This window comes from Solenopsis invicta, chromosome 10 (genome assembly GCF_016802725.1).
Source record: "Solenopsis invicta isolate M01_SB chromosome 10, UNIL_Sinv_3.0, whole genome shotgun sequence".
Lineage (NCBI taxonomy): Eukaryota > Metazoa > Arthropoda > Insecta > Hymenoptera > Formicidae > Solenopsis > Solenopsis invicta.
In genome coordinates, this window is record NC_052673.1 from 2352055 (window position 1) to 2367609 (window position 15555).

A 15555-nucleotide genomic window follows, 5' to 3' on the forward strand; every position below is an offset into this window, starting at 1 on the left:
GATAAAATATCTGTTTTAGAAATATTAATACGTATTGATGCAGCAATGTTAATACAATATTATATATACAGTCGTTAAAGTTATCTCGTGTCTGCAATATTTACTGATTGGGAAAGAATTGCTTCTTACTTTTTTCAGGGATTTTAAATGGCACTGCTGTCATTGATGCTTCATCATAATACTCAGCTGTTTCTCAAAATTTGTGAAATTTTAGCACGTATAACGCAATTTCTTAAGGGATGAATTTTTAAAGTTTGAAAAAATTGATTTAATTGATTTTACGTTTTAATAGGATTGGCATCACCTAATTAGAATATTATTTAATATTAAGAGTGCGTTCCGTTTGAATGCTCATGCGCTATAAGCGCTTACGCTTTTGAACGCTATTTTCAATCGTTCCATTTGATGCTTGAGCGCTTATACGCGCTTAAGTAAAATCGTTTCTTTTGATTCGTGAGCATTGGTGAGCTTGCGTGAGCGTACATTCCCAAATGCCGCCGTATGAATTATTATGTTTGCTATGTTTGATGTTAATTGTATTAGAATTATTTTTTGAAGACAAAAGTTATCTGCATTATGATGAAGAATTGATAAATATTATATATCTTAACAAATGTTATAAACGTTCAATATTACGGCTAGAAAACTATGTAGAAAAGGTTATACCATTATACAACGATGAGTTATTCAAATCATATTTTAGGTACGTCTTATTTTTATATACATAAGCTTCTTTTTTTTAATTAAATTTTTTCACAGATATTTTCCCTTTTTTTCATGTTAAAAAGTAAAGTCGGAATTGTAGATGCTATAAAGGTTAGATTATGTAGGTTGTAATTTTTGTTGGAACCCGTAAAATTCAATAATAGGATTTTAATGCTTCTGTCTATATAAATAAAAACATTAAAATCTTATTATTAAACTTTACCAGTTCCACCATTTCCGGTAAGCATCACATACATTTATTTTTCAAATTAATTTCTTTTTGTTTATCATCAGAATGAAATAAAGTACATTTAATTTGATATTAAAATTAATAAAACCTTTATTATTAAGAACAAAGAGTGGATCTAAAAGTATATCTGCAGAAAAACAATTTTTTATTGCAATTTGGAAAATGGCTACACCAGATTCGTATCGGTACGTCATTAAAATATTTATACTTTTCTGTTAATTTGTAAATACAATTTAATTGTAAATATAATGTCCTTCTTTAATTATTTATAAATCAATTTGTGAAAAATTCAATGTGGGTAAAGCCACAGCGTTACGCGCTATGAGAAGAGTATCTAAAACAATTGCCAAATTATCTCCTCTTTTTATTACATGGCTAGAAAGTAACAGAGCAGAAAATGTAACGAAGGGATTTTTTACAACAAGTGCTTTTCCTAAAGTGTTAAGTGCCATAGATGGCACACATATAAATATAACTGCTTCACATATCAGTCCCGAAACATATATTAATAGAAAAGAGCATCATAGTATACAATTACAAGTAATTTACGTTAATTTAATACCTTTTATAAAATAATAGTTATATGGTTATATAATTAATTATAATTAATTCTTTGTTACTGACAGGCTATTTAGGATCATGAGCGACGATTTATTCATTGTTATGCCGGAAATGTTGGTTCTGTCCATGATCAACGAGTATTTCGTTTGTCTGAAGTCTATAATTATTTGGAAGATCTTGAAAAGTTTCCTAATAATAGTCAATTAGTAGGTGATGCAACATATACTCTTCATGAATGCTTATTAACACCATATCGCGATAATGGACATCTCACAAATAGACAAAAAAATTATAATTTTTGCCACTCATCTGCTCGAATGGTTATCAAACGGACATTTGGACAGACTTATTAAAAAAAAGATTTAGAAACTTGTTATCAATTTTAGACATGGAACGAGTTGATTTAATTCTTGAATTTATTATTGCCTGTTGCGTTTTACATAACGTATATTTGCTAAACCATGATCTTTTAATTGATATATGCGAAGATAATCAATGTGATAATCCACACAATAATCCATTAAGAGACTTAAGAAATAACAATAGAGCTCAAACAAAAAGAGATGAAATTTGCAATAACTTAATTATACAAAATGCACAAAACATATGATCTTAATCAAAATGTTTATGTTTTCGTTTAAGTTTATTTTTAACTACAAATAAACTTATAAATAACTACTTATAAAACTGTCTTCTTGTATTCAATAAAAAAGTAAAAAGTCAGATTGAACAGATGGACTTCTATGTATATCGTAGATTCTCGGTTAAATGAACTCGATTTACTTGCAAGTAAAATAAAATACACTACTCAAAAGAAAATAGGGGACACTTTCCAGACACCAAAAATTAGGCTATTTTCAAATGACTGTAACTCGGTGAAAAATCATCGTAGATAAAAAATAAAAAAAGCATTTTGAAGCTTGAAGATCCAACTTTAACGCTCTATCAGCAGATTTTCAAAATTCTTTTAACTTCCTTGTCTTATGCAGTAAAAAAGCACACCCTGTTTTGTTCCTTAAAATTTCGTATATTTGACACTTTGCAGCTCGACCAACAAATTTTTTTCGAACAATTCAAGTAAAGCTTCATAAACTACAAAATTTTGCCTACAAAATGCTTTTTTTAAAATTTCTCTACGATTTTTTTTGACCGAGTTACGCTACTTTGAAGCTAAACCTGCATTTTTTACAAATGATATCCGTACTCCGTGAAAAATCATCGTAAACAAAAAATCAAAAAACCATTTTAAAGCTCGAAGTTCCAGCTTTAACATGCTGTAAATAGTTTTCAAAAATTTTCTCAATTTCTTAGTACTATGCCCCAAAAAAGATACACTGTTTTTTCCTTAAAATAACGTATTTTTAACAGCCTGTAGCTCAATAAAAAAATTTTTCTCGACAAATCCAATGCAAGTGCCATAAAGTATGACATTTTCTCTACAAAATGCTTTTTTTAAAGTTTTCTCTACGATTTTTTTGACCGAGTTACAAGACTTTGAAGATATACATTTTTTACAGTACATTTTTCCGAAAAATGACGTCTACCGCCGACATTAGCATTACCCAATGTGCACCACGTGGAGGTTGTCGGTCGGATTTTTGCACATCGTGTGTGTGTGTGTGTGAGTGTGTGTGTGTGTGTGTGTGTGTGTGTGTGTGTGTGTGTGTGTGTGTATGTATCACAGCAGAGATAAGGACCCCGCAGTTCGTCACTTCTGCAGTATTTAATGACTCCAAACCCTCTCTGCTGTGTGTGTATGTGCTCGCGCGCATGAGAGTTCAATAGTGTGTATTTCCTCCTCTCTGATCAATTACTGCTTGCAAGCGTTCTCGCATATTTATACATCTTGCAATACGATCTTGCGGAATGTTGTGCCAAATTTCCGTTAAAATTTCTCCCAATTCTTCTAAATTTCGCGGCTGTTCCTCGCGACGCCTTAATCGTCGTTCCATTTCATCCCAAATGTGCTCGATTGGATTTAAGTCCGGGCTATTGGCGGGATGATTTAACAGTCTAATTGCGTGTCGTTGAAAAAAACGTCGCGTTATATTCGCCGTATGAGGTCGAGCGTTGTCCTGCATAAAAATAAAGTTCCGACAGGTTCGATTTAATAGCAAAACGTGTGGTCGTAGAATATCGTTGATATAACGAACACCCGTCATTGCCGGAGGTGGCAGGATCACTAGATCACTTCGTCTTGTAAGTGATATACACCCCCACACCATCACGGAACCGCCGTTGTAGGATCGTATTGGCATAACGCAACGTCGATCATAGCGTTCATTTCGTCGATGCCAAGTACGTATACGAGCATCATTGCCATAATGGCAAAAACGTGATTCGTCGGAGAAATATACATTTCTCCAATCCCTAGCGGTCCAATTTATGTGATCGCGCGCAAATTGATAACGTACTTGGCGATGTACGAGTGTGAGTCTTGGTACTTGTGCACGAACACGAGAACGAAGACCGGCTTCTCTCAAACGGTTGCGAATTGTTTGTTCGCACACATGGCGCAAATGAATGTCATTACGAATGTTTCTTGCGGTAATTATTCGTCTTTCTAATTCATAACGAACAATGGCTCGATCTTGTCTATTTGTCGTTAATCGAGAACGATCACTACCTTCACGTCTCGTGTAATTTCCCGTGTCTTGATATCGTAACCAAACTCTACTCACTACGGACACAGATGCACCAATATCTTGCGCCACATAACGCATACTAAAACCTTGTTGCAAAAGCGCAATTATGCGTGCAACTTCTACGGCCGATAAATGTCTACGCGGCATTTTGAAAATTCCGTGTCGCTTATCATACTGCGAGAATCGCCGGCGTACTAAACAAAATTTTATTGTATTGAGCATGCAATGTTTACATATGGTCATCTTTGTCTAAAAAGAGATTTTTTTAGACTAAGACGACTATATGTTTACAGTTCACAGGATTGGAGAAATGTATATTTCTCCGACGAATCATGTTTTTGCCTTTATGGCAATGATGCTCGTATACGTACTTGGCATCGACGAAATGAACGCTATGATCGACGTTGCGTTAAGCCAATACGATCCTACAACGGCGGTTCCGTGATGGTGTGGGGGTGTATATCACTTACAAGACGAAGTGATCTAGTGATCCTGCCACCTCCGGCAATGACGGGTGTTCGTTATATCAACGATATTCTACGACCACACGTTTTGCTATTAAATCGAACCTGTCGGAACTTTATTTTTATGCAGGACAACGCTCGACCTCATACGGCGAATATAACGCGACGTTTTTTTCAACGACACGCAATTAGACTGTTAAATCATCCCGCCAATAGCCCGGACTTAAATCCAATCGAGCACATTTGGGATGAAATGGAACGACGATTAAGGCGTCGCAAGGAACAGCCGCGAAATTTAGAAGAATTGGGAGAAATTTTAACGGAAATTTGGCACAACATTCCGCAAGATCGTATTGCAAGATGTATAAATATGCGAGAACGCTTGCAAGCAGTAATTGATCAGAGAGGAGGAAATACACACTATTGAACTCTCATGCGCGCGAGCGCATACACACACAGCAGAGAGGGTTTGGAGTCATTAAATACTGCAGAAGTGACGAACTGCGGGGTCCGTATCTCTGCTGTGATACATACATACACACGCACACACACACACACACACACACACACACACACACACACACACACATACACACACTCACACACACACACACGATGTGCAAAAATCCGACCGACAACCTCCACGTGGTGCACATTGGGTAATGCTAATGTCGGCGGTAGACGTCATTTTTCGGAAAAATGTACTGTAAAAAATGTATATCTTCAAAGTCTTGTAACTCGGTCAAAAAAAATCGTAGAGAAAACTTTAAAAAAAGCATTTTGTAGAGAAAATGTCATACTTTATGGCACTTGCATTGGATTTGTCGAGAAAAATTTTTTTATTGAGCTACAGGCTGTTAAAAATACGTTATTTTAAGGAAAAAACAGTGTATCTTTTTTGGGGCATAGTACTAAGAAATTGAGAAAATTTTTGAAAACCATTAACAGCATGTTAAAGCTGGAACTTCGAGCTTTAAAATGGTTTTTTGATTTTTTGTCTACGATGATTTTTCACGGAGTACGGATATCATTTGTAAAAAATGCAGGTTTAGCTTCAAAGTAGCGTAACTCGGTCAAAAAAAATCGTAGAGAAATTTTAAAAAAAGCATTTTGTAGGCAAAATGTTGTAGTTTATGAAGCTTTACTTGAATTGTTCGAAAAAAATTTGTTGGTCGAGCTGCAAAGTGTCAAAAATGCGAAATTTTAAGGAACAAAACAGGGTGTGCTTTTTTACTGCATAAGACACGGAAGTTAAAAGAATTTTGAAAATCTGCTGATAGAGCGTTAAAGTTGGATCTTCAAGCTTCAAAATGCTTTTTTTATTTTTTATCTACGATGATTTTTCACCGAGTTACAGTCATTTGAAAATAGCCTAATTTTTGGTGTCTGGAAAGTGTTCCCTATTTTCTTTTGAGTAGTGTACATACATTGCACAAAATGAGCAACAAAAAAGGTGCAACAAAATTAGTTATATTGATTTATTTAATAAATTCACAAATGAAACACACAATGATAAACTTGTTCTAACCATTTTTATCGCTATTACTTATATAATTATTAATTATTTTAAATTTATGAATAATAAGAGGGCTAACTGCTTATAAAATCTTGGCATCACTCTTTTTAAATTTTAGAATTTTTTAATTATTTCTTGCTCATAATTTCGAGCATTTTTTCCATTAAAAGGAGAAATTGTTCGCGTGACTGCATCACTTCTTTGTGACGTCTCTCTATAGCGTCTTCTAAAACTTTTTTGTCAAAGATCTTCTATATATTTTTCGACAGTTGACATTTGCCGAGATTTTTCTGCATAAAATAAAAATATTTCCATATAACATTACTAAAGAACAGTGTGATTCAGAATACATATTTTTTTATATGAATCGGAATTCACACCTATTGCTTTGCTTTGTCCTTATGTTGTATATGAGAACGTCCCATTTAACCACGTTGCAATCGACCACAGCCCTTCACAGCAGCTGGTGCCTAGAGTTTTTCCACTGTTCAAGCACTGTGAGTGTGGCTGGTGATTAATTGCAAAGTAGTCAAAAAACTCCTACCCGTTGTACTTAGCATAGAATTCATAGCATTCTACATAGCATTCTATAAAAAAAATTACAAAGTAAAACATAAAAGACAATAGGCATAAACTTACTATGCACTGGCTTTTCATTGTCTAAGTTAACTCTACTATTACTTGGTTCAGCTACATTGTTACTTGTATCACCCATGCTATTAAATTCTGAAGATTTTTCATTCCTTTTTCCCGTTGAAGACAAAGTCGTTAACAGTGACATATATGATTTGGAATGCAATAATTCATCCACGTTCTAAAATTAAATTAAAATATTCTAAATATTTTCCTCGGAAAATTTTCCAAACTGAGAAGTCCCTATCTTTCTACATACTTATAGTTTATGATTAACATAACAACCAATAAGCTCTAATCGTTATATTAATTATGAACTGCCAACTCTCTTAATATTCAATATAATCAAATGATTAATCAATATTCTTATTCATAGTTCTCTATTATTATTACTGATTAATACGATTGATTAATTCTATTTCTATCCAAGATCTCGGACCAATTCTATACAAGGTTTTACACAGTTATTTGATTATATTGCAATGATTAATTTAATAGAAACTTACAGAAAAATATGGCCACATTCTTGCTCCTGATCTTAAGTTTTTATTATTATCTTTAATACTTTTGTATGTGCGTTTGAGTCCGAAAAACTTCGACAAACATTGCAGTCCAGTTACATCATGCCCATGTTTTTTCATTTCTTTTGCAATTGAGGCCCATATTTTCCTCTGTGAACTATTTCCGCTAGTAAAATCTGTTTGCCTTAATTTATATTTTTCTATTAATAGAAAAATGGCTTCGCGGAGCCATATGGTCTCCAAGTAGCATCCTATTTTGGGGCTAAATGCAGAAGTGACGATCATGGACTCTTTGAAGGTTGTATTATTCCTTCTTGCAAGAACAGGTTGAATTCTGTTTTTGCGGCTTGTAGTTTATTTGGTGCCAATCTGCGTGACCGGCTGGCCACTGGCTGTCCTTTTGTAGTTTTGATGTGATGCATAGTGGTATGATCTACCGTTCCTCTTTGTTGATTTGGTTTGGTTATTGTTGGAAATTTGGCCAGTAAGTTGTGGTATTGGGTTTCCTTGATGATTGATTTTATTGAATCTACCTCTCTTGCAGGAACGGGATCCGATAGCGCACGGTGCGATAGCGCACGTCCCGATAACACACGTCAAATTTAAAATAATTCCCGATAACCCACGTCTCTTTAGCACACGTCCCGTTAACGCACGAAGTAAAACACGCACCAATTACACACGTCTCGATAGTACACGTCAAATTTAAAATAATTCCCGATAACCTACGTATCTTTAGCACACGTGCAGATAACCCACAAAGAAAAAAGCATGTCTGGTTGATAACGCACGTCTCGATAGCCTACGTCTTTATAGCCCACGTCTCTTTATGGCACGTCTCAATAGCCCACGTCTCTATAGCGCACGTTTCGATAGCTCACGTCTCTATAGCGCACTTCTCTATAGCGCAAGTCTTGATAGTCCACGTTTCGATAGCCCACGTCTCTTTAGCACACGTTTTGATAGCCCACGTCGCATTAGCGCACGTCTCGATAGCCTACGAGAAAAAACGCGCACCTGTCCCAAAATAGGCGCGTAATTAAATTTGACTTAGGACATGTGTTATCGGGACGTGCGTTATTGGGAAGGAGCATTATTTACTTCATGGGTTATTGGGACGTGCGCTAAAGAAACGTGGGCTATCGAGATGTGCGCCAAAGAGATGTGGGCTATCGAGACGTGAGCTAAAGAGACGTGGGCTATCAAGACGTAGGCTATCGAGACGTGCGCTATAAAGACGTGGGCTATCAAGACGTGGACTATCGAGACCTACGCTATAGAGACGTGGGCTATCGAGACGTGGGCTATCGAGACGTGCGCTATAGAGACGTGGACTATCGAGACGTGCGCTATAGAGACGTGGACTATCGAGACGTGCGCTATAGAGACGTTGGCTATTGAGACGTGCGCTATAGAGATGTAGGCTATCGAGACGTGCATTATCGAGCAGTCGTGCGTTATTCTTTGTGGGTTATCGGCACGTGTGCTAAAGATACGTAGGTTATCGGGAATTATTTTAAATTTGACGTGTACTATCGAGACGTGTGATATCGGGCAGTTGCGCGTTTTACTTCGTGGGTTATCGGGACGTGTGTTAAAGAGACGTGGATTATCGGAAATTTCATCAAATTTGACGTGTGCTAACGAAACATGAGCTATCGCACCGTGAGCTATCAGGATCCGCCCCTTTTGCAGTGGAGATTCCTGTAACTCGTAATTCTGTGTTGCCGTCAAATATTACTTTTCTTTTTACATCTGTTAAAAGATGGTAGTGAGCCAGAAAATTGGATCCAATTATAGATTGAGTTACGTCAGCTATCATAAAACGCCATGAAAAGTCGCGGCGTAGACCAAAATCTGGTTGTAGTGTGACGTGCCCGTAGGTAGATATTGTGGATCCATTGGCTGCATATAATTGGAACGCATCACTTGTTTTTTGTCCTTAAACCAATGTTCGTAGATAGACTCTGATGTCTGAGCCTGTGTCCATGAGGTACCTTCTTTTTGAAGTACGATCCGTCATGAACAGGCGGCCGGTTATAGGTCGATGTCGTTTGCCGCCATCAACGACTGCCCTCCTTGTTTTCCAGCTTGTATTCGCATGGTTGACTGCATTTCTTTGCTTCTGCGCCGAATCGGAGGTGGTAATAGCACTTTTTGTCCTTCGTCTTACTCCTGGATCGGCTTCGGCTTTGACTCCAGTCTCGTTTATTCCACTTTGATAGTGCAGCAGTTAGCGTTGCGACTTGTTTCGTCAGCTCTAAATTTCTAATGATTTTGATGCATTACTTTTTGTTGTTGATGCTGCTGCTACTGTAGTGACTGTAGTTCTTGTCACTTCGTGTATGCGATCGGCTTGGTCTGCTACCTCTTTTAACCGATCTTCCGTTCATGTAGCCAAAATTACTTGCATCTGTGTTGGCAGTCTGCTTATTCATAGAGTGCAAAGAAGGTCATCTGGTTAGGTTGTACCTGCTAGTGTTTGTAGATGACTTAGGAATTGAGAAGGTTTCTGTCTTTTAGTTCTTCGTGTTCTAAGAGTTGTTTTGCGTTGTACTTGCGAGATGTACTTGCTGCAAGTCTTTGTATCAGTACTTTGTATCAGTGCAAATGCCAGTTAATTTCAACCATTCTCTATAATAATATATAGAATATCTGTTATATTTTTTACCAAAGAACCAATCAATATAACGTTGTTCATCTTGCCCTTGTACAAAGCTACTATTACCTTTATAAAATGTGAGACGTGCAGTTTGTTCCATGAGCACGCCTTGCATTAATAAATTACAATCGTAGTTAATATTTTACACAAAAAATATATTAACAGATGTTTTTGTAATATCATTTTTTAAATTTCTACATTATCTATCTTCCTTTCCTTTATCTTTCCTCTTCTTTACCTATTTTACACTCTCATAATTCTTCCTCCTTCCCTCTTACATTATTTCATTTCTCTTCTTTCCTTTACCTTCATTGCACGTTTTTTAAAATTTTTACTAAAAGAAGCAATGTTCAATTAAAGGAATTTTTATTCTTAAAACACAAAATGTCAAAATGCCATGTGATATACATCCATTATTTAAAAAATCTTCAAACTTGCGTTCAATAGCATTCTTAACCTCTTTCATCCTTTATTCAACAATTTTTACCTTCTTTGCTTTCTTTAATTCCGCTCTCCTGTCTATTGTTTACATACTTTACAATCTCAAAATTTTTCCTCCTTTCTTCTTACATTATTTCATTCCTATTCGTTTCTCTACCTTCATTACACATTTTATAAAATCTTTACTAAAAGACATTATGTTCGATTAAAAAAATTTTTATTTCTAAAACACATAATCTCAAAACATGATATGATATTTACTTATTTAAAAAATCTTCAAATTCGTGTTTAATTGCACTCTTAATTTCTTTCCCGACTTTTATTTAAAAATCTTCTCCGCCATCTTTAATTCCTTTTCTCTTTCTATTTTATTTCTATTTTACACTCCCACGATTCTTCCTCCTTCCTTCTTACATTATTTCATTCCTCTTTGTTTCTCTACCTTCATTACACATTTTTTTTAAATCACAAAATGTCAAAATACCATGTGATATTTACCCATTATTAAAAAATTTTCAAATTAGTGTTTAATTGCATTTTTAATTTCTTTCGTTTTTTAATAAAAATTTTTATCTTCTCCACCTTTCTTAACCCTTAAACACACCGATCTTGTAAAATACGAAAACACATTTTTGGGTCTGGGAGACTTTTTTAATTTTGAGAAGCTATAACTTTGATTATAATCAATATTTTTTTACGATTTTTTTTTTAAACGAAAGTTAAAAATCTCAGGATTGTGACTGCACAATCGGCATTGCCGAAAAATAATTTATTGTGAAGTTATAAAAGGAAAACCATTAAGCAAAAATGAGAAATTGGTCAAAAAACCACTTTTCCTTCAAAAAATCATATCTTTGCAACAAAAAACGTTTAAGGACTTTCAAACACGGCGTTTTAAAGAGTCCCATTTTCAAAATAAAATTTGGCAAAGTCATTACTTTTAAAAAGTATAATTATGTAACATGGAGAATATGAGGTATTTTTGGGCATCAAACACGGCGTTTTAAAGAGTCCCATTTTCAAAATAAAATTTGGCAAAGTCATTACTTTTAAAAAGTATAATTATGTAACATGGAGAATATGAAGTATTTTTGGGCATCTAAAAATTCACTTAAAAAAAAAATCATATCTTAGTAGATATAAGGGGCCGGTTCTAACCCAATTTGGGGTGGGGGAAGTCACGTGACACGGGAGGAAGAGTGGGATGGGGAAGGGAGCCCCCCCCTTATTAATTAAATTAATTAAATTTATATTAATTTTATATCAAACTATTAATTAAATTAATTATATTTATATTAATTTTATATCAAACTAATAATTAAAATAATTTTTTTCCAAATTGTTATTTGTTAAACTAATTTTTAATAAATTAATATAAATTTTTATTATGTTTATATTAGGTTAATATTAACCTAATATCAATTTAATATAAATTTTATATTAATTAATTAAAAAATTAGTTTAGTAAATAACATAATTTGGGAATAAACGTATCACTCTCTCTCTCCCTTTCCCCTGCGCGTTCTCGCTCGCATTAAATTTATATTAATTTTATATCAAACTATTAATTAAATTAATTATATATATATTAATTTTATATCAAACTATTAATTAAAATAATTTTTATTTTCGATTATTAATTAAAATAATTTTTTATATCAAACTAATAATTAAAATAATTTTTTTTTCCAAATTGTTATTTGCTAAACTAATTTTTAATAAATTAATATAAATTTTTATTATGTTTATATTAGGTTAATATTAACCTAATATCAATTTAATATAAATTTTATATTAATTTATTAAAAAATTAGTTTAGCAAATAACAGTTATTTGGGAATAAACGTATTGTTTTCTCTCTCCCTCCCTCTCTCTCTTTCTCTTTCTCTCTCTCTCTGTCTCTCTCTGTCTCCCTCCCTCCTGTGCGCTCTCGCTCGCAGAAGTTATGGCTATTGTACATGGTTTTCTCTCTCTCTCGCCCACACACATCGTTCTCGCTCGCATAGTATGACTAACGCTTTATCTTCTATGGCAATAATATATACTCAAACAATGATTAAACATTAATTGAACATCAATTAAACCACGTTGTTCTATGATCGAACGTCTATTGAACCACATTGATCAATAATTGAACATCAATTGAACGTCTATCGAACCACATTGTTCCATGATCGAACGTCTATCGAACCGCGTTGTTCTATGATCGAACGTCTATCGAACCACATTGTTCCATGATCGAACGTCTATTGATCCGCGTTGTTCTATGATCGAACGTCTATTGAATCACATTGATCAATAATTGAACATCAATTGAACGTCTATCAAACCACATTGTTCCATGATCGAACGTCTATCGAACCGCGTTGTTCCATAATCGTACTACTATTGAATCATTATTATACCACTATTGATTCTTAACTATCGGGATAGGGAAAGAAAAAAAATATATATATTTATGTATTTTATATTTTTATTTTTTCAAATATTACTATTTTTCTTTTGGCGTTGTGACCACCAATTATACATTTTAAATACATTTTGTAATGCGCAATTCTTAACATGTTTTCCACATTCCATAGTGTTAGTAGCATCTAATTTATTCAAAGATTCTATGTCTTCATAATCAGCATCCATGGTCTTGATGACTACATTATCTCTCGCATCAGTATCCAGCATATCCTTCAACCACTCTTGTTTTTCATATCCCTTAACATATACAAGATCTTCATTGTCGTCATTGCCATCGTCACCATCAATGTCATCATTCTTTATCATTCCATACACAGCTCTCGTAATCAGATCTTTCGCCATCCAATACGGGACCATTCCATCGTGCCATTGCAATCCATGATGATAAGTAGTCAACCAAGAAACGCAAGACTTTTCGGATTTTAGCAATGCGTCCCATGGTATAGAATTTGTAAAATTGTAATGTGAGAGAACGTTCTTCTGTCTCAATACCGCCACTTCCTTCACGACAAATCTTCTTCTAACAATAAAACCTTGCAGGTCTACAAATGTTGGCACGACCATAACGAGTAATTTTTCAAGACTGCTTCTTATTACAAAACATCTTGATTTTTATATGGCAGTATTTTTACATGATTTTGCGCACTACGTTGGTCAATGGGGAATATTCAATCACGCGATCGTGTATAATGAGACAGTAGGCGCTAGTATTTGCCGGTGCATTCTCTTTCAATTCAAATTCCAATCTCACATCAACTGTAGCGCTCTTAATAGATTCGTTTTGTCGCGAGCAGTCAATGACAGCCATAGCATAAGATCTAAATGCTGCTACGTCAAACATCGGTTCCAAACATTTATGTTGATAATAAGACGGACGAAAACGTGCATACATGTCATACAAGAGAGCATATTTGCCTTTACCAAAGTCTAGATTCAGATCATCGTAAGGATAAAATTCAGAGTTTAGATAAAGTTTTACATTGGTTATTTTACTGGTATCGAGGTATCTCTTGTCAGCTCTCATAATATTTTTTCTATTAGTTTGCAGAACAAAAATGACATATCGTGGTTTTTCTAGCTGAGTTGCAGTCTTAACTGCCCAGGAATGCTTCGTCGTACTTGGCAATAAGGGATACTCATATAGATCCCATGAACGGAAACTCACACTCAGGTATCGCCCGCTCTGCAAGGTTCGCAACATGGATAGTTTGTTGACTTCATTTAACATAACATGAGGCATACGCCATTGCACTTTGAATAATTCAAGTTTCGGTTCCATCGCTGAATCTCCCACAAGACAATTGTTATCATTGCGCGCTCGTATCAAAATTAACTCATGACGAGCATTAACTATTACATGTTTGTAATCTTCACAAAATCCCAATAGCACGTTAAGCGGTACACAAAAATTAAAATATCCATCAAATGTTTCTATTCTATCCCCATATGGAAATCCAGCATGTAATAGATTTCTTATGTTTAACTCCAACATTGATACATAAGTTTTCATCATACTAGTCATTCCAACGTTTCTAGAGCGATCAATCTCCACACCGTTGAGTTCATATCGAATTTCATCAAACATGTACCCTACACAATTAAAACCAAGCACTGGCGTATTAGCATTTGCATTGTTTGTCGTCAATTTTCCTTCGATGTAGAGAAAACTTTCACACGGTAACGTATATAAATCTTGCTGCTGTATTGGTATCCTTATCTCATCGCTATTCCCAAATGTCGTGTTAGCATACGGATTATACGTGTGAGTCTCCATCTTGATGATGCGATCGTCAAAGATCGGTTCACCTTTAACGTTCAAGATATCAACCATTTCGTACAGTGAATCCCAATGATTTCAAAAATTGTATGTTTGATGTGGTGAGTTTCCTTTTGCCAGACAATTGAATATTCTTGATTAGCGTCGTCGTCGTTGTCGTCTCTTTGTTATAACTTGTGTTTCTTGATTGTTTTACCTGCTCGTTGAACACGAGCATGTCACGTTATCGTCTCTGTCTCCGTACGTGCAGTCTAACAGTGATTCCCTCTTCGCGAAAATCGAGCAATCGACCGTCTTGATCCACAATGCGAATCGTTAAGTCTGAAATGCTCCGTGCGATGACTGGAAGGTAAATGATCTGTGATGGCGTTTCCGATATCTTATATCCTGGTGGCACCCTCGGTGAAAACTCGTGTATCGTGTGCACGCACTTATCGTTGCTGTACGCCCCCTTGGTTACATTGCATTCTATGCGAATAATATTTACGTTGATAATATTTATCGGTGCATCTGATTTATGCCACTGTTGAGGCTCTAGTATACGACTCGATGAAAATCCTAGCAGCGAGCCAATGTTATTGGGTTTGGTAAAATTTATTTGATGGGCACAGTTGACCTCACTCTTCATCGTATTGTTATTTGCGCGGATCATTATCGGGAACTCTCCTTTCTCACCGTCATCGAACACCATATCACCGCGGACAACCGGCGTTGCAATTGAAATACCATCGACATCAAGATGATGAGATTGTAAAATTGCACGTTTCAGATACTTGCTTATGTCACGCAGTTCATACGATCCTTCGGGAATGATAATTTCCTTATCATCCTTGTCATAGTAAAATTTATTATTTGATGAGTTTACATTAGGTATTGTGTAGTAGGTTTCAAAGTCTGTCAAGCCGAGC

The 15555-nt window shown here is 35.0% G+C and overlaps 2 protein-coding genes across 2 annotated transcripts; one reads left to right on the forward strand and one right to left on the reverse strand.

The window, feature by feature from the left end:
* The first annotated feature begins 1117 nt into the window (after positions 1 to 1117).
* On the forward strand, positions 1118 to 1869 carry LOC113004721 (putative nuclease HARBI1). Its single transcript, XM_026138921.1, has 3 exons — positions 1118 to 1140; positions 1228 to 1504; positions 1591 to 1869. Exons 1-3 carry the CDS (start codon positions 1118 to 1120, stop codon positions 1867 to 1869), a joined length of 579 nt encoding a protein of 192 aa, XP_025994706.1.
* Positions 1870 to 13498: 11629 nt separating this feature from the next.
* LOC120358859 lies at positions 13499 to 14701 on the reverse strand. Its single transcript, XM_039454478.1, has one exon. The coding sequence runs from the start codon at positions 14699 to 14701 to the stop codon at positions 13499 to 13501; it is 1203 nt and encodes a 400-aa protein (XP_039310412.1).
* Between the last annotated feature and the right edge of the window lie 854 nt (positions 14702 to 15555).